Raw genomic sequence first — 25,482 nt, forward strand, 5'->3', positions numbered from 1 at the left:
ATACACCGTTGTTTATAATTATATGCGAAGTTTTGGTCGATTTCTATTCATACATGAATATTAAATATATGAATTAATGGCAAACTGATAGTCAAAACTTACTACTTTCTTATGGAATTAACATAGATGTATCATAAATCTTTAAACTGTATATTTAAAATTCTGTGAATGGTATATTAAAATTAGATGTACGATTAATTTTTCAATTTGTTTAAACGATTTGTCGAAGCGCTAACCTATTTTAGAAACGCGTGTCATTGCCCGAAATAATTACAAAAATATCTCTATCAATTTGGAAAAAATTTATCTTTTTCTGATGTATAAATTGATGATCGAAGAGCTAAGGATACGAGACCAATGACCTCAAATCAATTTTATCATATTATAATATTCTAGAATTGTTTTAGTAAAGGATACATTCGTCCTGGATCTATCTATTTGTAACTAAACTATTAACTAAATAACTATTTTCTAACTAAATTACGATCTATCAAGAATAGGCGATTTTTCGTATACTTTTTAAGCGGCTGTGTAAGTATATGCACAATGGACACGAAGAAACGTAGTATAATGCGATATAATAGAATGAAACTTTTAAAAACTTTAATATAATGTGAAATGGTACAATGAGAACGTTGAACAGATTAAGTAAAAATAAATGGAGCATAAGGTACAGAAAATAGAGAAAGCGAAGAGTCCACTTCTCGGAAAGAACGCTTAAATAAAATAATACTACTACCACTATTGCAATCTTGAAATAATAATTGTATAAAATATGTTTCTCCAAATTCAGAGTTTTCCAGTCTTTTTATTTTCAATAACAGTCTGAGATATTATGCACTCAGAGGATCTCGCAATATAAAATAGAAGCGAGTTTTCAGCAATTCTCAGAGATAGGTGCGAGGATTCAGAGCCCGAAGGAAATTCCACCATTATTCACCAGCATCGGAAAGGTGGATGTGAAGTCCTCCAGGGATTTGGTTTTAGAATCGGAAGGTAGAATATTTTCAAAAGCATTATTGTACACTTGGGAAGTACTATAGATCGACCTCTTGAAGCAGAGATATTTATTCAAAAAAATTACGCAGACAATTCAATAACACCCGTATTCAAGGAGGATTAAACGTTAAAAGAATAAGATGACTGGGACGTTTCTAAAGTTTGTTAAGTATACTATCTTTCTTAAGCCAGTAAGCTTAATCGAAAAGTAAGGTATTTAATAACGAGTGAAGATAATTCCTGTGTCGGGGAATCCTTCAAATTCCGATATTTAAAAAATGAACATATTGAGAAAAGTGAAGGGTATAAAAATGTCAAAAATGAATGTCGGAAGAAAAGAGAAATTAAATACCCGCGGAAGCATAAAATTAATTTAAACAACACAGAAGAAGAGATAAACTAGTGAAAAGTATAAGAAGGGAAATTAATATCGAGACATTGTAATTTTCAAGTAAACAAAATAAAAAATAATTCAGATCATAATTTTATTACGTTAATTCAATCGATGATCCAATAGGTGAGTGATTATATTCTCCAAATAATTTTATTTGTATCTTAACAACAATATGGTTACAAACAATGAGAGAACTGTAATCACGTAACTAAAATTACTAAAATTGTTTCACTGCAAAGGATGATAAAACGTACCTTTAACTTATAGCAATTCTAATTATAATTTAGAGTTTAGATAATTGAAACATAAAAGTAAAATTAATTGACACCTAGATCTCGATATAATAATTTACTCGGGGAAATGTTATTACGTAATAATTTTCCCTCAGGAGATACCGTACATATGATTTGTTTGTACATGCGGACAGAATTTCTAATTAAAATTAACAGGTTTCGTGCCACCACCGATGACCCAGAATATCAAAAATGAAACATCTACTTTGCGCAAAATAAAACTTTTTAATTATTTATCTAATGAAAAATATATAAAACAAAGCTACATATAAGACAATTTGTATAATAATAATGAAATGAAATAAAATAATAACGAAAAAATAACTTTTAGCCACGTAAGACGATATATTATCGTCAAATAGTCATTTTTCAAATATTTTATTAAGATGATGCTCATCTCTATCAATGGACATTATAAGCTTATCGAATATCAGATTATTTTTTAATGTTAGATATCTACGTATTGTCGAGGATTATTAAAACTGAAAATAGTCTATCTATATTCTATCATTTTACGAAATAGAAACCGGAATATTCCGGATTTTATTTTTACGGAATATTTAAAATGGAAACCTCGAGGGTCTAAGAGACATTAGTATATTTTGAAAAAAAGACGGTTTTTAGAATACACTATTCAATTTCTAACGCACTTCTTGAGTTCAACATTGCATCAGCTTCTGGTAAACTAATACCATCAAAACAGATACTGTAGAACCATACTTTATAGTTAATTCAATTTTAATCGAAATGTGCTGTAGAACCCCTTATTCGGGATTTCCATATATTTAATATCAAATAATTATGAATTAATAGGAAACTAAAGGACAACGATGTAACATGCGTGGGAAGAGAACTCTTTGAGAAAAGATTATTAATTTAATACTAAACGCTTTCCAGATAACATAGTAGAAACACTAATTTCCATGTTCGCTCGCTTGCACAAGTAATAAGACTCGTATTGTTAATCTAATTTAACACAGCTGAGTGTCTGTATCAATACGGTGCGTATTCAGTTTCGATACACCTTTGGTTCACAGGTCGAATAATGCCACCAAATTTTGTTAAATATATGAGTTATCGAACATCGAGGAATGCAAATATTGACATTATCATTTCCCAATGAATGATATCAGGTTACGGAATTCGTCCTGTGTCACCTCCCGAATGGAAATCGATAATATCGCCCTGTGCAGTTTAAAAAAACCCGCTTCTGTTAGCCTGTTATAAAGTTAAAAAATTTAGCCTCTATCAAATAGCTTCTAACAAAGTAAAAGTTCGCTTATATTACCCATCTCTTCGTTTAACTTCATAAAGTATAGTAAAATGTAGATGATTGACATATTTATTGACAAAATTGGAACAATTCCTATGTATATAAGTTAATATAATATAAAGTACGAAATAAACGTAATTTAGGAAAAATGTTGCTTAAATTAATTCTCATTCGTGAAGTTTCATTCTGATTATATTGTTATGTATTTTCTAAGATATACGTGATTTATTAATTAGAAGTTTCTGTTAATAAGAATTTTTCAATATTTTCCTTGTTTAACAAATTAAAAATACTTCAAGTGGAAGGGGTTAAACCTCTACTCCCCTATCATACTATAAATTAGAGATCACCAAAAAAATAAGTTCTACGTTTATGAAACTCATTGCATAATTCAATTCTTCTTTCTTAATTGTTCATTCATTTCTAAGAAAACAAAGTTTCACATACTATCTGCCCAATCAACGATTATTTATTACCATATTTGCCTAATTAACGCAACCTGCGTACCCTAAACTGTTAAAGAGCTAAGAAATATTTAAAATACGTTGGCTTAAAACACTACTTCTCTCCGCATTGTAAATTAGAAATCAGCAGAAAATACGTGCTCTATTTTTATGAAATTGTTAGAAAATTCAATCTTTTTTTCTCGATCATGCTTCCATTTCCATTAAACCAACTCTCTACATTCTGCTCTCTACAGTCAGTCGATTAATTCTACGTATTCCTCGTATCTCCTCTACTATGCAGCTTAAGCTAATAGAGCGTTAAAAAATCCTTAAAACGCTATCTTTCTCTACAACCTAAGTTATCAATTAACAAAAAGAAACAAAGTACGTGTTCTATCATTACAAAACTACTCACACGATACAATTTTCGTTCCTCGATTATTCTTTACGATTTCCAATGAACCAAACCCTAAATTCCAGTCGCTCTCCCTTCCCACCCTGTCAATCAATCAACTCTGTGTACTCTTCCATACCTACGGAGCCTAAACTAACAGAACCCCAAAAAGTTCTAAACACTTCCCCGTACCATAAATCATCATTTAATAACAAAAAAAAAAAAAAGAAAAAAGAGAAACAAAGTACGTACCATCATAAAACTCGTCACACAATACAATCCTCGTTCCTCGATCATTCTTCCATTTCCAACAAACCATCGCTCTACATTCTACATTCTACTCGTCCAATCGGTGAATACATTCTACGCCCTCTACGCACTTTCCGCTCTCGCCCCATAACCATCAGTAACGTCAGGTTTGATACGGCCTGTACGTTCCGCTGGTGGTTCTAGCCGGTTGCGGCATCCCGCGGGGGTGGCAGTTTCCGGCGATTAACTAAACTTTGGATCGATATATTTGCGCGCGTGAAAATCGCCAGGCTCGCCTTTGTCTCTCGATCGCGGATTTGTTGTAATACCTCCGGGAAACTCGTAAATTAACGGGGCCGGCCTCGACTTTCGAGCGGTGTCACGCGCGCGACAGCATAACGCCGGATAAACCGGCACGCTGCGAACGAAACGTTACCAACCTCAATGAGAGAAAAAAAGAAATAAAAGAGAGAGCCAACGAAGAGAATAGCCAGAGGAGGAAAAACCTATTCGGGGACGGATTTCGAGCGCGTCTGAAGCGTATTTTATCGGCCTGGTCGTTCAGGGTCTACTCGCTTTGTCCCGCTGTACTTTTTGCTGGTCGATATTGTTTTTTAATAATGGCACGAATAGAGACATTTATTATTTTATTTCTTCGCCCCCCGGCGTTGATTTTAAGGGGCAGATTTAAATCGAACAGCGTAATCGTTGGAGAAATTATTGCGACGACAGAGAATGTTGGCACGAAAATTTTTTCCTTTATGTATGCGTATATACTATCACCGATATATACCTTAGTATTCTGACATTTCGATCGATAATTAACACTATGTAAATTGACGATGAATTAGTAATTACTCGTAGAAACATCACTTACTACCTTTTCATGAAATTACCACGTTATAAATCTAAATTGTCTGTTAAAAAATATAGCAATAATGCTTTTACGTTTTACTAGTTAGAATATGTACTAATACATACGTTTAATATTGAAATATTAATTGTTCCGCTGACATCATAAATCTTCTCTCAGTGTAGGAGATCCATCTTAATTCAGACGATAAAGAATTTGAAAATAAAAAGCTTATTGAGTAACAAGATACTTAGTTCTATAAAGTTTGACAATCGCCAACTTCAGTTTTACAATTCCATACTTACAATATTTTTAAAAATCGATTTGTCATAGTAGGATTGTATCTGTCTAATTAAATTATAAATTTGTGAACTTCTGATGATTCTAAGATCGTTAAAAATTCCTCCATGACAAAATAGAATTAGATGCTTGATAATCATTTTTTCAAAGAGTGCAGACATTTCTGGGTTAACCAAGATCGATATTGCAATAATTGGACTCCGGATGTTTATGCATTTATATGATATTTAAACGTAGAAAAATGTACAGAATGCTCGTCATATGCAAAAATATACAAAATATCGAGATGAATAATCCCTTATAATAATAAAGTAAAACAAATCTCTATGTAAATTCTATTTCTGTAATTGTATTCATAAATATATGAATTTGCATGAATTACCAGTATAATTGGTGGTGATATATTATGCTTAACAATATTATAGCTTAATTTGTTTGAAGTAAAATGTACACATTGTAGTTGTTGAATTTGTACAACGGTTTACCTTTATTTGGTGAATGACGTTTAATGCGGTTGACGTTGATTATTTGTCCTATTTGTACAATCAAATATTATTTTGCTTACGAAAATTAACTATTGATATTCTGATCATAATTTTAATTGTAATTACAACGTTTTGTTTATATGTAGCATAAAATTTGCAAAAATAATCTAATTTAGTTATAGTTGAAAATAATTATAATAGTAAGAGATTTCTTAGCAGATTTGTTCTTTGACTTTTATCCCATTCTCAACTTTGATCGAATGACATGAATAACTTTAAATTAATTATACGGAACGCTCAAGGTAACGGAAATTTATTAAGTAAATTTACAAAATCTCATTTATATTTAAATCATGAAGAACTTAGTTATTCGCCAGTGATTTGAAAGAATTAATTGAATCCCAGATTGTTTCACATTGATCAGCTTAATACAATTTGATCTTTAACACGATATTGCTTTCTCGAAACCAACTTTTGTAACAAAAATATTAAACTAAATTTAGTTACGCATTACTTGAAACATTATCTTTTCTTTGCCACTCATTACAATTCATAACCCAGTAATCCAGGGAACCAAAGCACAGAATTATTAAAAATTAAGTCAAGTTCGTTAGCCATCCTCTTCTACGAAAATGTTTGATAAAATATTTATGAAATAATATCTCCTGACAAATCCATAAGAAAAAAATTACCTTGCAGCGTTCGGAAATGCAAAATTTAAGTCGGTGCAACAGGTATAAAGAACAGTATCACACGATTAAAGAAAAATAATTGATTTTTATTTCGAATGTATTAAGTTATCTTACATTCCGTCCCAAACTTCCCAGTTCGTAAACGAGATTTATTTACAGGGCTCTCTCTCTCTCTCTCTTTCGATTATTTTACAAATAAATATTCTTTTCCATTATCATACTGTTGTTTCTTGGACACACACAAACTACAATCGACTCTCGATTCTCTTTATTTGTCATGTCTGATCCTACATTTCTTCAGACGAAATACTCGCGATGCGCCACGCAGTTCATTCTTTCTTTCTCATTTCATATGCTTGCTATCTCTCTCTCTCACTCTCTCTCAAAAACAACGACGACGCAAATAAAATGTACAGACTTGAAGTTCGCGAACGATAATACACTTCAGTGCTGAAAATACGAACGACTTTAACGACGCACATGTACGATTTATCTCTTCCTTCGCTACTAGCTATCATCCTTTTCCTATAAATACAGAGGACACGCTCGTACATGCTTATTATACATTCTCACGCGCGAACACTAGTAAGGATACGTTCGTTAGCAAAAACGAATCCGTATCAACGATCGTAAATATAATTGGTGCACAGTTAACGCATACGATAAATAGTTTCTATACATTGCGGAATTAAGTTCTCCGCTTATTCGAGATTTTCATGTACATTTCTCTTACTTTAGGATCTGTTGTCAGCGATCCTCCAGCGTTCAATACTTGGTTATTATCTCCTTTAACTCGTTCGATTCTGAAGTCCCGTAACTAACGTTCCAACTCTCATGCACCGTATATTCGAAAATTACAGAGAAGTAGAAAAAGAAAAAGATTATCTGGAGTACAGTGTGTATCGAGACAGGAAGGAAAGATCGAGTGATCTTACAAGACGATTTTTAAAGAGCCAATTAATTTTCTAATTTAACGACTACAGGCGTAGTAGACGAGCAAAATAATGCCAGGCAGGCCAGTTATCAGCGACTTTCAGTAAAGAAGGAGTTCTTGTATTTAAATCAACCTTTAAGGTTTGAGTAGCATTTCACATTCTATCTCGATTGATTTATATCGAGTAACCTATTTTTAAAAGTTCTTTGTGATTTCAATATTATATTTTTATATCCTTGTAACCAATAGTTTACCAACGTAGATGTATTCTTAAATTAAATAAAAAGTTCTTTATTTAAATTAAAAATTGTTTGAAATTAAATTATAATGTCAAAGAATATTGAAAACTGCAAAAAACTGAATGAAATAAAATATAGAGTCCAGTTCAAGGGTTGATAACGTCATTCGAAAGTAAATCTTGAAATGCCTTATTTTAGCTAGCCTTGTATTTTAGGATCTTCATAAAATTATTTACCGCCAATGCGTTAATTTTAAACGAACATTTTAAATCAGCACCATTAATTATATTTTTTTACACTTTTCCCCATTATCCCATTCTTCATCGTACGAACGTCTTTTCAATATTCCATATTAGATACAACGTTGACCTCGTCAGTCTTATGTGCGTCAATATTAACCAATTTTTATACCTGAATTTTAATTGATCTAATAATATTTGCTAACATAGGATATTTTATCAATTAACCGAATCTCTTTAGCCACCAGATTTCACAGCCACGCACCGCTCGATTCCTTTGTTTCAGAATCGCTGTAGGACAACGTTCGACCGATTTTTTTTTACACGGATAAACTCACCGTCGGCAAGAAAAATTTATTCCACGATAGGCTACGACGATATCGAAAAAATTTCATATATTTATAATAATACAAATAACGACATTCCCTGTCATCTCTCTTTACAAACCATAATCATTCTTAGACATCTATCAGACAAATAATAATTAGCAATAAATGTCTACGAACGATATATCGCGATATTAACGCATTCTCCTCGATATTTTCTCTGTATTCGCATAATCCAGTGCGCTATTATATACATGTACTGGACTAGCGAAAATTAAATACGAATAAGTTGGCGAGACCATGAACTCTTCGCTCGAATTCACACGCAATTTTTCGTCCAGGGTCTATAATTCAAGTTTTGAAAATATACGCACGTATTTCCGGTTAATTGAACTTTTCAGAAATTTTACACACTCAATACCAGCCAGTCATTCAACAAATCCACCCCTATTATTCTGTATGTCGTTTCGAACTGTGCGCGCCCTTTGTTCCTTAACTCGAAAATGAATTCGATATTTCGAAAGAACGTGGCCATATAATCCGTAATTTTTATATTTTTTTTAAGATCGTAATAACTTTAGAATAATGTAGAATAATGATGCAACAAATACATTTGTAGAAATCGTTTTGCTACATTTTATTTTACATTGAAACTTATTTATTATTTTTCAAAACAATGCAATCGTTTTCTCTCAAAACAACCGAGTTCGTTCACATACATATTTTTCACACGTAACTATAACGATAAATACTTAACGTATGGTCCTTCGTCTTTTAATAATGAAGCGTACTGTATATGTATATACTTACGTGAAACTATCTTGTAAATGAGCATCTATTAGCTTTTTTAAGGAGCTGCGTACACATCCTTGGTAGACAGACGTTCATTTTATCAAGACTTATACCTTGTAAACAAAACTGAGTTTTCTCGTGGCTACATACTAGATGATCTTCAAAAATAGACTTCCGGCTTAGTGTACACACATTGAAACGACTTTACACAGTAAACATTTTATTATACGATATATGGATGCATCTCTCGAGAACAAGTCCTCGTATATCTTTTTTCCTTCGATCAAGAACGATATACAAAGTATACAAAAAGACTTAAAACCGTTCAAATATTGGCATAAGTTATAGATCCACTGCAATCAGGCAGCTGCTTCTTAAATGAACGAACTTATCTTTAACAAACGAATGGAAATTTCAGTGGCGTTATCATTAGGGAAACATATAGGTTCTGGGATAATATGTACGTAAAGAATTATGAACGTACGTGTATGTTTATATGCGTGATAAATGATATATTGGTTTTGATTAAACACATATAATAAATATACTTGTATCTTCAAAGAAATTCTTTATTTAAATAAAAAGTAATAAATATTAGCAAATATGAAAGTTGAGAGAAGAAATAAACTCCGCAATGCCAATTGATAGAAATTAATAAATATATTCCATATCAAAAATATAATTCATGCTAAGCATCACGCGTGAATTAAAATAATACTCGTAGGACTCCAACCCCAAGTTTCCGAATCACAACATACACCATATGATAGGTCAGTTACAATCGATATATACAAGCGGGTTTACATTCAACCTAATCGATTACATATTATTCTTCGAACAAAAATACTTTTTCAACGTTATCAGATCAATTCACTTCAGTACAATTAACAACGATTTACTTATTATTAGTTACTCTTCCATTCTCACGCATGTTGGTCTCACCAACTTTTTCAACGCTACTAACTTCTCTAAGTTACAAAATTATCGAAGACATACAACACCATTCTTCGCTTTTTCCCCTTTTTCTCTATTAATTCTAAATCATTAGAAAATCAACATATAATACCTTCTATGTACAAATCTATTAATATTAATAATATTAATAATAGTAGTAGTAATAATAATAATAACAATAATAATAATAATAATAATAATAATAATAATAATAATAATAATAATAATAATAATAATAATAATAATAATAATAATAATAATAATAATAATAATAATAATAATAATAATAATAATAATAATAATGATAATAATAATAATAATAATAATAATAATAATAATAATAATAATAATAATAATAATAATAATAATAATGGGTCGAGCACGACTATCATGACTAAATAATAACGTAACTACGACCAGGACTCGTTTTATCGCGAGACGAGTATCGATCGTATCGTCCGCGATCTCATTGTTTCCTTTTTCTTCGTTTATAAAAGGGACCACGGTGACGATGGAAAGGAACGTTAAGTTTAAAAATCGACGAAGATAGTGGGAAATACATACGAGTGGCGTACAAAAGCTTTGAAGCTTCATCCTGGCCCCGGTTAATTAATCATCTTCGTCTACAATATGTACACGGTACAAAAATAATCAGAATAACTGCGATCGCTCTCGACTCGAGGAACATCCCACCGAGACGCTTAAACACCCTTTCGTTATTACTACCTTGCCACTAAAGACAGTAGTCGACTAGAATTTATTTCCTTTCCGTTTGTGATAATTATCGTGCTCCATGTTTTCATTCTGCAAAAGTAGGAAACAATTTTTCTTCCTTTTGGATAATACCGAAAATCATAGTAATGTACTAATAGAGTAACATTATTCCAGATTACTTTTCTATTTCTTTTTTTAAGATTTTAAGAGCTTTTATACACAAATTATTTAATACATTTTTAGTAGAAATAAAGGTGGAATATTGCTTTTGGGGGGCTGATTAATGCAAAGGTGACTACGATAATTATATCGAGTCAAAGGAGTGCTAATCGACACATGGACTACGTATGTGTGTGTATATATATATTATCCGAGGCTCGAAAATTTTGAGCTATGCAAAAATCATGAATTTCACATGCTGTACCTGACACATATGCGTGATAGCGTGGGGATCTAGGTTCTGTCACTTTTTACCCCTAACTTACAACAACCTTCTGTGAACGCGTAACACTTCTGCTAGTCCCTCCGGTCGTGCTAATATTTTCGTGTCAGTCAAACATACGGTTCCACATAAAGAAAACGAAGAAATAGAAAATTAAATGTTATATTTCCACTTATGTTATGTTTTCACCCCAGAAGTACGATAATTATAACGAAATATTATTTGGATATTTTACAAGTAAATCCTAATTCTCCAATTCAGTGGCACGGTAGAATAAAAAGCAATAAATAGGCGATGAGAATAAATTAATCGAAGAAGGGTTTCTCGCGAAAAATCAATTCGAATAGGAAAAGTGCAAGGATCGTTCTTCCCGTTCGAGAAACCACGAATCGCATTATTTAAACTAGTCGTTAAAGCTTCGGATACAATTCCGTGGAAAGCTGTTTGCGCGCATTCTCAACTCGTCCAAGTTTGATACGCGAGAACAGCGAACGAAGCTTTTGGATTACTTTGTATTTCCACATGATTAATTGCTGACCACAGAATGTTTCGCGAAATGTATGCTTTTTCTTGTCGTTTCTTACATATCGTTTCTTCCCTTTAGTTTGACATGTTCGCGTACGTCGATTATTGTTACCTCGTAATTGATTCGTAATTGATCGCTCCAAGTGTGTGTTAACGTTAACGTGTTAATTGAAGAATTATTTTTGCCCATAAATCACTTGCTACTTTTACATAAATTAACGTCATTAAACGTTAACTATATAAAAAATGTTATTTATGCTAATTTTATATGTAGTATATTTATTAAAACAAGTCAACAATCTTTAAACATAAATAATAGTAATTACCAAATGTAGATTTTATTTTTTAATTAAAACGTTCTTTTTTCCATCTTAAGGACATTATTAGGCGTGTGACTTACGGACAGAAATAAAAGAAAATTATAATTTACCACACATTAGGTGATAATATATAATTTTGTGAAAAATGTAAAAATGATACAACGTTATTATAATAATATTACAAAAAGAATGGCTATGCAAGTATGATGCAATGACAACTTAACTTACTAGTCTTGATTAACAGGTTAACGATAGGCGAATGTCTTTTCCATAAATATAACAAAGTTATGATATAATAATTAACATTGCGTATGGTTGTACCATGTAGCGTATTAAAAAATCATGACTCAACGAATATAGTATTACCGCTAAAGTCCATATAGTGAATATATCATCTCTCTTCGATTAACACGAGAATTCGGTGGGAAATACTTAATGCCGATATTAAGCAATTCGTTATTGGATTTCAAGTCGTGAAAATATTGAAGACAGTGAGTGTCTTTACTTGTATTCCTTCGTACGTAATGATAAAAATTATAATCACTAATTAATAAATTTATTTTAATAATAAAACATTTTCTAAAATGATTTATACAAATCTGACAAATACCTGACTAGCAGTTTTACATGAAAAATTTAAGCCAATAAATAAATGAAGGCACCCGATACGTTTTAATTATCGAATAATTACTCGATAATTCTGTCGATAAACGTGATCGTTATGTTGCAAAAAATGGGAAAGCGTCCTTTTTATTCGTAGAAAAACCGAGTACTGCGAAACGAAACCACACAAATGTAATAAATAATTTTAAATAATTTCTTCACATGCTAATAATATAAATAATTTCGTATATGACGATCTTTTCCAATTAAAAAAAAGACCCAGTCACAAATAGTTCTTTTTCTCAATTACTATTACCAATAACTAGCTTCCTTGAAAAACGAATCTATTACATTTAAATTATTGTGTTCAATATCGTGACTAGAATAATAGTAATTTATAAACGGACTGCAAATGTTTATACAAATTTATATTTTCCTCAACACGACCAAAGAAGTAAAAGCTACAGATTCATTTAGCTCTCTAATCGAATCGAATTATAAATTACTATATTTATAAAATAACACTTACAAAGTATATAATACTTTATAATAGTACTTTACTTTGAATTTCTTTCATTTTTACGTATTTTAATTTCCCAATAAATGCATAACCATCTGCAGTCTAGTCTTAAAAGTATAAAATTTATATACTTCACACTTATACTATATTTTTATCCTTTTAGTTTGAACAAATCCTTTCCAAAATTCTACTATCGTAGAACAAAAGTAGAAGAAAATTACGAAATACAGATACACTTGAAGCACTAATGAACAGAAGTTCGTTAAATGTTCCATGGATCGATCTAGCATCGATTATGCTAGAGAGAAGGGCTTGAACAGGTTTAATGAGGAATAACAGGGTGACCGCAAAAATGAGTCCCGATGAAACCACAGGGATTCGATGTTATGGCGCCGTTCGTATGATGAGCAGCCACGCATTGCCTGCGTCAATTAACCACCGCGGTAATTACGCTGCTATGTCCACGAATGTGGATACTAAATTACAACTTTGACTCGATGAAAGGCCAGCTGCCATGTTCTTGTCTCTCTTTGCGTATCTACCTATTCAAGCTCGCAGGCTTTGATTTTTCCTTTCACGAAAGCTTTGAGTAAATACGATTAAATAAATACGGACGTGAATCAAGGGACTAAATTATATTTTATAATTTCTGTTTTTAAACTAATAGCTATCGAGTGGAAATCTTATTTGATTGTTTTATACATTTCGAACGTTTAATATAATAACACCCGGTTTTAGTAGGAATGTTCACTCTTGAATATTTTATTCGATTATTTTATATAGTTTCCTAATTTTAAATATAGAAGGGTTGAAAATTGTCAAATTAAAATAGAAATCTGACGCGATGAATAATTAATAGAAAATCGTGTACTAAAATTTCGATATAACTTCGTATATTTGGATGAACAATGTAAAATAATTTAAAATCGGATACGCTTCTAAATTATGATATCTTTCGATATTATGCTACTTCACATCCGACTAATAATACGAAATATTCTTCGATCACTCGTATCACCCATATGTTCAATTAATATTCGCCATTTCACGTTCGTGCAGATGTTTATATTTGAAGTATCTCTTCGAAACTGGTAGCATTATTTGCACATGTATACAAGGAGATTATTTACATGAAACATTTCCCCTTACTGCAGTCTCCACCTCTATCTTTCTATTGACACAAACAACAAATATTGGATTCCACCTTTCTTTGCCGCGTAGCTTGGTCACAACTTTGTCACAGATGCCGAACTGCACGTCATTAAAAGTTAACTTTGACCTCGCAAATTCTGCAAAAATTAATGGTCTAGTAGAAAAAGAAACTTAAGAAAAAATATAAAGTAACTTTCCAAATTATAAAAATTATGGGCTACTGGTACTGTGACACAAGAAACATTTATTACAATTTTTCCATAGAAGTTTCTTGGCTATTTCTACTCGAGTCGAATATCACCGTGGAACGGCAACGCCGTCGTTCAAGCAAAAGCGAAACTTTCACGAACTGTATAAAGGGACGATACAATTCCAGTGTGTCTCTTGATCTCAAATGAAACTAGCTTCAATGTTAAACGTCAGGATACTGTTCCCAAAAGGGTAGGATTTGCATGCGGAAGCCTTAATTAAATTGTAAGAGCTTCAACTTTTTGATTCGAAATTAAGTAACATAATCTCTTTTCAAATTCGGGGCAGACACATCCGCTAATAATCACGTCAATAAACATGAATATTCTAAATACTCTTGAAATAATGTTAATTTGAGTAACCGTGGAAGAAAAATAAAGCAATTGTCGTTAAGGATAAGAGGAAGATAAATTATCACTAATAGAGTTTTTTCGCTCAAAAAGCAATCAATAACAAGTCGAATTATCCTGGACGAAGAAACGAGCAAGTCGTTTATACTGACATAGCAAAGAAGGAAAACAACGTTTCGGCTGTGAACCTTCTGAAGAATTATGAAAAATTAAGTTTCATCGGAAAAAATTAAATTACTATGTGTTCAACATTAAAGTGACGCATCTTTTCTGAAAAACCTGCTTGTTAACCTACGAAATAAATGTTCTAAACATTTTCGAGTGGAATCATATCTTCTTCATTAACCCTTTCGCTATAAATGCCAACACCTATTTACCTATTTAAATTATCTAATTAGCCACGAAATAATTTTTTTCTAAAAATTTCATTTACCTTAAAATCCTAATAGTTTATCTTTTGCGACTAAAATGCACTAAATTTCATTCTTTAATTATCATTGACGCATACGGAAGTACGTCCGTATTCTCGTCACAATTGTTTATAGTGAATATTATATCATTCATCGATAATGTTCATGTTCATAATTTTTAATTATTCAAAGGACTAGATAATTATATTTTGTATCGTACAACTCGAACATTTTCTATCATTCTCGATAAAAATATGAAGATCGTGCGGCGAATAACCATACGAGGATCGTGCTCGTAACACAAGGAAGGTCACTTCATAAAGAGCGACAATGATCCTCCATAATAGCGAAAGCTTTAAGTAAATTAGATTATGAGATATACATAAGACGTTTAACAGATATCGTACGGTCCATACTAACAGGATAAGTCGCACATAGGATTCCTGTACCAGGTTCTATCGTTACTCAATTCGTCTGACTGACTTTGGATTTGAGTTCACGTTGAGTCGTTGGATCAACAATGTTGGCTTCAAAGGCAACGATCTATTTGTCACGCGTTGCAAGATACGTCACAAGGCTTACCGTGATGGAAGCATGCATAAATTACACGCATCAGCTATGTCTCTGCGAGATGCGAGAGACGGAACCTGGAATCCGGTTTCTATCGAATTCAATTCGTGTAACCAGTGTCACGGAAATGTGAACGTTGAGAGCACATAGTTGCCAACAATGATAGTAAGCTGATTCTATTTTTCATTTTTTCCGCATATATTCAAAAATTGTACACGACAACTAGAAAAATATCAGGGATATAATAATTTATAAAATTATTATATGTGAAGCGAAGAACCATTATTGACAGAATTATTTCGACCGAGGTTGCTAACTTAGTAGAAAATTTGTAGAATGATTTTAATCGATATAACGAACTATCTTTACTTTCTAATATTGAAATAGAAGAAATATTGAACACCATAATTATACGTATAGGGTTGGTGCTGTTCCGCAAACTGTCTCAACCAGTCTCTTTTGTAAGCCAAAATAAATCCACTAGTATAGCTGAATAACTAAAAAACTTCCAGAGAATGAATAACTTCTACCTTTCGTTAAACCAGTATAGACTTTCTTAGATCATGAATGGTTACAAAAATTCTTTTTCTTTTTACGTTACTTTCGTTCAAATTGCTTATACGAGAAGTTCAATTAGTCAGTTTGACATATAAAACCATTAATAATCATAACCGTCAGACACGTATAAATTTCGACTATGGAAAGGATTTGTCAAACAATTTTACTACTTGTTTACTTCAAATGCAAATATCAGTTTGCACAATTAATTATCTACGCCACGATATATGTCCTATACCTTTCATTCTATGTTCTATATGTGACAAACAGTTAATCATCGGCTGTTTTCAAAAATAAATTCGAATTAATTCTCAATGTATAGAAAAACGATTGGAAAATAAAAGTTTCAGAAAGGATCAATTTCCCCATTTTATACTACGGAACCTTTCCACGAACAGGTTGCTCTAAACGATTATCGAAATAATACACGATCGATATTTCGTTCGAAATAAGCAAGAAATCGTCTGGTATAATACACGTACACGGTTATCTATCGTGGACGTTTCCCAAACTGTAACCACGTTCCAGGTTTAGGACCCGTTTAAGATAGAAACGACACGTAGCAAAAGAGCGGAATTCTCGTTCGTCCGTGATTTTTCCGTGGACGTGGTCACGTGTCGCGTGCGACGATGAAAGTGATTTTTCTCGAGTCCGCGTTTCGCTTGCTATTTAGAGCGCGTTTCGAGTCGAACCAGGAAAATGGTACGTGCACGAAAATCAGACCTGGTCGAAGCAGCTGACACCCGATCCATTTCTTCTCCTCTTTTCCATTACACCACGTTCGTGTCCGGCCTTTCCCAATCATTCAGAACATTCTGCGTACATACTATATATTCGCTGCTTCCTCATCGTTGACGAGGAAATTTGTAAAAGAGTAATAATTTTCCTTCTCGAATCGGCGAGATCTCATTTCTCTTTTTGCCGCTTCCATTAATTTCCACGGATCGCTACAGCGTATAATTTTGAACGATTCCATCGCTCTTTCTCTTCTTCCGCGTTTTAGATTTAAAACGTCGTATGATTGATACAGAACAGAGCTACGTGTCTTCTCTACGTTCAAGTTTCAGGCAGTAGAAGACACGTTATTTGAAATTAAGTTAAACAATTCTCTCGGGAAACGTATTCTCTGTGTTTTACGATCATACGACTCGTTCTCGAGAGAGGACCGTTTTAAACGGATCTTTAATGTGGAAAGACAATGTCATACAGTTGTCCGATACACCTGCGCCGCCTCTTTCAACCATCTATTTTTCATCGAAGCCATATAATATCGCCCGATACAGCGAAATCGATCTGATCACTTATTGCTTTTCTGCTTCTCGCCTATCTTGTCAACCGTTTCTCTCTCTTTTTTGCCAAGAAGGAATATGGCGTGTGACAAAGTGGCTTTAAAGCAACTGACCCACAATCCGCTTTGTAAGAAGCGTTTCAGCCTCTTCTTCTTTCTCTCTTCTTCTTCTTAAGCTTGATCGTAGTGGCAGATATAAAAGAGTTGCGAGAAGCAACAATTTATTGTAAGACATGCGGAAATTAATCACGTTTTTTGTTTCTCGATTGGCTTCGTTATCTTCTTAAGATTCGTTTATTTTGCTGGATTTTCCTGGATTAAACGTGGGCAGTGATCGTAGCATTACGTAAATTCTTCTATAATTGAAAATTTTTAAAGCGTTGGCAGATGGAATTTGATATACTTGAGAATCAGGCACAGGCTCGGTAATATTGTTCTTAACTTTTCTGAACAGAGATTCAGTGTATAGGCCCGTGTTATATTCAAACACGTAACACATATTGTTATAAGTCACAATGTTGATTTTCCACTGCTCTTCTTTTTCTTCTTCATTGACACAACAGCAAATTATACTTGTAGGTACTCACAACTGTGATTGTCTATGTTTAATCAATTTTTAATACAAAAGAAACATCTTTTCATTTTGGATCTCCCTTTTAGCACATTGTCGTATCGATACCTTTTAATAAAAATCAGTGCTACTAAGTGATCAAGGCAGTGATTTTTCGCAATATTCTATCACTAGTACACAACTTGTTAGCACATAAACATCGAATTATAAATTCTTCAATAATTAATTCCTCCTTCAACGAAGGAGTCATAGCGCTTATCGTTGCACGTTCTTTTCTTCAACAACAGAATTAACACCGTGTTCTCTAGAACGAAATATGGTCAGAGGGTAAAAAATACGGTCAGTAGGTAGGCAAAAGCTCGTCAAGTCGATTCGAGCACTCTAAGATCCCCTGGTGAGACTCGTGCTGAGCCACCACGCTGGAAGTAATTCCCTTTCAGCACGAGAATCGACCCTTCGAACAGTTGGCTCGCTATCTACCTCTGTTTACAGCGATAGCCGAAGCACGTAGCGGAAGAACAGCGTCCTCTTCCAGCCACTGAAAGGCTTCGTCGCTCCTTTCTTCCTCTTCCTTTCCACTTCACTTACGACCCACGATACACTCCTCGATCGGGTGCATAGGGAATAACGATAGTTCGTATCGACACAACAGTCCTTCAGGATATTTTCTGTACCAACTATAAAATCAGAGGCGTCCGAGAGGAACATTGATAATAACTATCCTCCAGTAAGGCAAAATAATGCCAATTTATTATGATGAATTTTCTTTGTCTTGAAGTTAAATAGATTCTACAAACGACGCTAACGGGTCGAATGACTTTATAAAAACAAAGGCAATAATACGATCTTTACTGTCTTTTGCTGATCGATCTTGAAGTATCAAAAAAATATGCAAAGAACAAGCGTTTAAACGGATCTTAGAAATCATCTGATGAGAGACAGGAATCAATAACCTCAAAGTGGGAATAATCGAAAGGAGGCGAGGATCTGGCGAAGTACAATTACTTCTTCAGAGGTTTCATATTAATAGCAGCTGGTACTTCTACTGATATTTCTAGGATGCAAGGTTCTCCTTGGAAATCTATCCGGAATATCTCCATAGGAATAGTTCCGCACGCAATTGCAGACTATCAGTTCCTTGTCACTTTCCGCCTTTCGATTACGCCACCCGCGCCGTGTCGACTGCATAAGCAATCGAGCAACTAGAGAACGTTCTGCATCTGAAACAGCACAGTTCCACCAGCATTTCGCCGAGGTCGCACCGATGAAAAATGTCGCATCGTCTGCAGCCGAGATACCAGCCAGTGTGATCGCCGCTGTCACGTTCAGCCATTCGAAGCTGCTTCTAACTATTCGAAATCGCGTTTCGAGAACCAAAACGAGTCACATTTTCATCAGCTCACGATTCGTCGCCTCTTTTCTTCCTTTCCTCCTTCAATCTCTTTTCACAAGCTCCTGTGCTATTTTTCGTCTTTCTATGCGCTGAACGAAGACACGCTTTCCTCCCTCTTCTCTCCTCCATCTTCCTTTTCACTTTTCTTCATTTTCGTCATTCCTTTCAATGACCAACAATTCACCTCGTTTCTCGAACGTTTGCTTAGCACTGTACACGAGACGCTCGTTGCAACAAGCGCTCCTCGCGAGACAAGACGAAGAGCCCGTTGTAGCGATACCAGCTTCGTTTGTCGATTTTCTCCGACGCCTCTGAGTCCCATGGCTCCCGACCCGAACGCAGGGACAAGGATGCTATTTCTCGAATACTTGTTCCTCGTTTCGCTACAACGACGATCCTAGTAAATCCAACAGCGAGAGTAGGTATTGTATTATTATCTGCTATTCGCGACGAAAGTACCGTAGGTTTTAATCTTGGAGATGTTTGAACCCATAGAAACCTGTGATTTCACTCTCTCGAGTCTATTCATTCGTCCATTTCTTGATATAAAGTTGAACGTTTGTTGGTAAAATTTCTAGCGTAATTTGCTCTCGTATCTGTATCGATTAACGATTCATTGAAATATAAGTAAATGAATGCGAGGTTCTTAGAATCATATTTTGCAGTGTTCGCTCTAAAACGTCGCAGCTATTGACATAGAAAATAAACGGTCAGAAAAATCAATTAATTGGATACACTTTTCGAATTATCATATTTCAAACAAACGTTAGATTCGAATGATTATACCGGTCTTTCGATGGACCGAAGATCCACACTTTTTTTGCTCCAATATTTCCGCTTGATTTCCCACAGCTTCATCAAGCTGCTCGTGAAATTGGAGTTCTTCTGAAGTATCCGATCCTCGGCGCGAACCTTCTACTCGTTCTTACTCGAAGCAATCACATCTAGTATTCGTTAGAAAGATCTAGGATATACTGGTTTCTTTCGAGAGGCGTGCGCTTCGAAAACAGATATGGGAAATGTTGACTAGTCGGAGTTACGTTTATCGCCAACAGATGCGTTCCACGTTTGATTCCCCTTTTCTTCATACAGTTCGTCGCTATACGTCGCTATGAGAAAATGGTTTCATTTTTAGCTCTAAAGGCTTTTCCGCGCCAAACAGGCGAGTATCAGCGCTTTTACGCGTCGTCCATCTACGATTAAACACTCGATGACCACATTTTCAAAGAATCGAGTCTTTCGTGTGTTACTGCTGTAATTTTCATTTCCTCCTTTCCACTGCTGTTTCATAGCAAAGCTCGAAATAGAATTCAACGTATCATATCGACATCTTCCAATGGTCTCTCATAAGTTTCTCTCGTTTTCATCTGTATTCCCCTATTAAATCACGTCAGCTTCACGCTTTCTGTTCTCTCCTTTAGTACGACGCACGAGGCAATACTCGAATAGAGCAGCTATTTGACAAATAAAAACTTAAAACGTGATCGAGACATGGCGCGTCTATATTCAGCATCCGATCTTAAACCGATCCAGCTCATGTATTCGATTCTCGAGCATCGAAGCACTACGAATAGTAGAGCAGTGGTGACAGCACGATGGAACACGTCCACCTTGGCGCACGTGCCTTCTGATTGCATGATTAAGCCCGTCGCAGTGTCCGAAAGCACGTTCTCTTCTTTGTTTTCCACGAGCGTTTCCCGTCAAAGAGAAACGGTTGCCGCACGAGCGCGGCAAGGAAGTTCGCGTGCGGAGAACGTGGCGAGAGAACTTTCTTCCTGCCTCTCTTTGATCGTGTCCAGCCGGTTTATTCCCTTTCCTTAACTTTTTCTCGTCCTGCGTCTCCTTCCTTTTTCCTTTCTCCACATCCTTCCCCTTTGTCTTTGTTACCTTTATCCTTTTTCTCCTTCGCGCTGCCTCTCTTAATACTCTCGACCCACTCGTTGCTCGCGTGCGCGTGCCTCCTTTTTCCCTCTTCTTGGTTGCTCGTCGGAAAATAAAAAAATATTCTGGCGAATCTGAAGCGGAGAACGAACGGGGGCCCCGGTTTCAGCACGACGCTCGTGATGCACGGAAATCGTCCCCTTTTTCTGGCTACGAATGCCGCCTAATCGCTTACGTGAAGTACCTTGCTAGCACCGCCAAAACGACCACCACTAGTGTCTGCACTTTGTACATGCTAGTAGCGCCGCTACCGATCCAGCACTCCTTCTCCGTATACGGTGCACAATGATCCTGAAATCATCCGAAAATCGCGTACAGGTTAATAGCGTTATGGAAAAATCGCTAGTGGATTGGAAACGTCAACCGGCTGACACGTGACGATGGTCATCGATGACCCACGTTACTAGATAAATTGCATGGACTAAAAAAACTGTTAAACTCGACGCAATACGATAGTTTACATAATATGTGAATGTATATCTTAGAAAGCGATATAAACGTGAAATATTTGTACTTGCACGAGGACTCAGCTTACACTGTTTAAGGGTTGATTGAATATGCCTGTATTGGATCATGCAATTTTTTAACATCATTGACGAAGTAAACATTGGCAGTAAGAGACACTGACATAAAGAGAACTGTGGCAAATTAAAAATTGATATTGGTGGATAAATAAGAAGTTAAGTACGTGTGTATGAAAATAAATTATTTTCTTTTACCACCTTCGATAAGAAAAAGCCACCCGATTTGTTTTATCAGAAGACGTAATGGAAAATTCGCGCATCGATTTTCATACTCTTACGTGTATAAACCTATCACGAAAGAACTCATCTATTTTGCCGTTTTTGATTCTCTTCAAGTATCAAACAAAAGATTGAAAATATTAATTTAATAGCCAAAAAATGTACTCGTTGATCTCCTTGGTGAATTATAGATCCAATTGTATTGTACACAACATGCAGGAAGATTTTGAAAAGGCGATGAAAATCTTAAAGAATAATGAAATTAAAAAATTCGTTCATATCTTCGATGAAAGTGAAATTTTCATCGGGATATAACATCGTCTCCCAACGATATACAAGTCCGTGTAAGTACTTTGCACTGTATGTTAAACCAGTAGATACATATTTTAAGTAACTTCGCGAAAGCTGCAGCATTACACGACCGGACGTGCCTCGTTGTGGCGACAACAGTTTCTCCCGAGGCAAAAGTGGCAAATATTTACCTTTAGAAGTGAGATCGACATTCTGTCGAGGAATCCCTTTGCAAATTGAGCTGTGTCATAGCCACATTGCCGACGAATCGTATGATGCGAGCATTCCAAAAATTCCCTGAAGCCACTGCAACAGACGTATCCCATTTTTAGTCCTGTCGATTATCCACAACTTCGTAGTTCAACTTTTCACTCGATGCTTTTACGTTAAAGCCTGCAAAGCTGAAACGTTTATTCGCAAGAAGGATCTCTCGAAACCTTCCACGCTAAGACACGAATACATCTTTACATAAATTTTTACTTTGCAGATAATTGTCGCGAATTTGCTTGAAGCTAAGTTTCGTCAATAGCAATTCTCTTTAAGGTCATCTCGTTTGATTTCGTTGTAAGTCTTGTAGTTGATTTACGATGTCCACGTGTATGCGCTTGAACGTTCCAGTTTTAATTGATAATTCCGAACTGGATCGCAAGATTTCGCTGGGAATCTTCAAAAATGAAGCAATTTATTCGTTCCTACAATTTTACATTGTTATGAACACTGACACGAAATTCAATATTAATTTTTTACATTGAGATAAATGAACGTTTCGTCTAGTCAACTAGTCTAGTTAACTTTATCTTATGAAAATACCAGTTTGAAAGTAACAAGGCGAAAGAGTTATGTAGTTATAAATAAAAATGATATCCCTCATTATACACTTGTGATATCGAAGGTCAAATCAAACGGCGAGCTGGTGAAATTTATAACGAAGGATTAATTAATAATCGAGCTTAATGAATGGAAAAGGTATCGTAACGAAAACAACTATTCCTCTTCATTCTATATAATGTTAATTGAAAATTATTACACTACCCGTGCCATTCTCTAGACTTCATATCAATAGGTTTTCATTTGTTCTAATTGGTACAAAATATAGTACAATAATAAAAAATTATGGTAAGTGGCAGTCGAATATTTTGCGTTAAAATCTGAATAAATGTTCAATCTAGAAAATAGCACATACGTTATTCGTTGGAAACTAAGGCGATCAGTTTATATTTAAGAATTTGTTAATGTTTTAAAATTATCTACGTATGTAAAACACAGTACCGTAATGTTACGATTTCACAGTTTAAAAATAGTTCAAGGAAGATAACATACTATCTATTCAATTTGTAATACAGGAGTTTCAAATTGTCAACAACCTATCAAGACATTAACAGCTGGGATAATTTTATGAAACACGCATTTGGCAAATTACATCCTCGCTTCTAAGCGGCAAGCTCTAACGATAAGATACACGCGAGCGTTCCGGATATTAAAACTCGAAAGGCGAAGCGTGAATCGAGAGATCTCTCGACGTCGGAGTTTCTTTGACACCCGTCTCTTTCCTGTCAACGCAGCAGCCAATCTTGTTTTTCTTTCAATTTCCCGGCGCAACGACTGAAAACGCGCAACGAAATGCAAATTATATTACATCCTGCGACGAATGCGCCTCGATTGAAACGTATCATGGTTACGATTCTTGACGATAAAACAAATTGCACGCGTCTGGTCTATTTCCAAAGCCAAATCCACTTTTGTCATTTGAAAATTTCGTTCTAAAAAATTTGTTTGAGAAATGTTCCCATAATTAGTAACAAAATTAGATATTGTAAATATTGTATTATATTGACTTATAATACAGTCCATATTAGCTTCTAAAGCGAAGTCAAGAGAAATAATCTTTTACTTTAGATTTTTAAATTATAAATTATAACCATCCGTTCTTTATTTTCTATTCGATTGCGTTTTTCCATCGTTGAACGATTTCTTACGTGCGAGGCCAATGCGGAAGAATGCTCGTTAATCCGCGTGATTTCTTTTTTCAAATTTTATATTGAAATTTTCTCGATACCACACAAATTTGTGTTTACTGAAACGCGAGCGAAATTGGAACATAAATATTCAGAGTAAACCTAACTGCATGTCGTAGACTATAGTCGAATTTAACATTGAAATCGTGTTAAATTTCACTGAAATAAAATTGTGCTTAATAGTAACGTAGAATTTATATACTGAGTGACACGACGGATTCAAGAGCAGGGATTTATTTTCCTACTTTGTGAATTCTAATAAATTAATGTAATTGCATAGTGCTGTATACATTTAGTAACGTGTGGAATACATTATTCTGTATTTATTGGATCTATGGAATATTTGGTTAACGTCAGAGTACTAATGGATTGACCTATTTTTATTCCTGCTAGAGCAATTAAGAAAATATATGATCCTTGACAATTTTTTCCATTTTTATTTTTATTTTTATTTTTTTTTTCGAGTCATGTGGAAAATCAATAGACGCTCCAAAATTATAGTAACAAAATCTTTACTTTCTGCCTGCATTTAAAAATTTCATTTCGTCTGATATCAATAGCAAGTATCCAAAACAACGCTTTGTATCCATAATATTTCATATATAAAAGTAGTTGCATTTGATTGTCAAGAACTACAGGTAGAGGAGCTAACGATTCCAATGCAAAAACAGGATGAATATGAAACAACCAATGTAATATGTATGTATGTTCGAACACATTGACAGCATGAATTTAATATGTACGTAGTTTCTTGAAACTAAATACATTTCATATTTAACGATATGCTGGCACAATATTACAAATGAAAATTAATTCATAGACTGGCATCTCAGACGTACCTATAAGAAGTACTCTGAATCAATTTCTTTGAAACTAAAACAATTTATTACAAATCCATCGTATCTCCGTGTAACATTGAAGAAACACAATCTGCAATTTTTCACAGTACGAGAGTATTGGTGCGT

General features: G+C 34.3%; 1 protein-coding gene across 1 annotated transcript in view; it reads right to left on the bottom strand.

Moving 5' to 3' along the window:
• Window positions 1–10,633: 10,633 nt before the first annotated feature.
• The window catches only part of LOC100645716, an 81,272-nt gene continuing 66,423 nt past the window's right edge, over window positions 10,634–25,482 (bottom strand). Inside the window, exons 5-6 of the mRNA XM_003396770.4 lie at window positions 22,694–22,808; window positions 10,634–21,759 (exon numbers count right to left, since the gene is read on the bottom strand). Of these exons, the coding sequence (XP_003396818.1) occupies window positions 21,640–21,759; window positions 22,694–22,808 (235 nt within the window). The 3' untranslated portion in view covers window positions 10,634–21,639. The remainder of the gene's footprint in view (window positions 21,760–22,693; window positions 22,809–25,482) is intronic.

This window comes from Bombus terrestris, chromosome 7 (genome assembly GCF_910591885.1).
Source record: "Bombus terrestris chromosome 7, iyBomTerr1.2, whole genome shotgun sequence".
Lineage (NCBI taxonomy): Eukaryota > Metazoa > Arthropoda > Insecta > Hymenoptera > Apidae > Bombus > Bombus terrestris.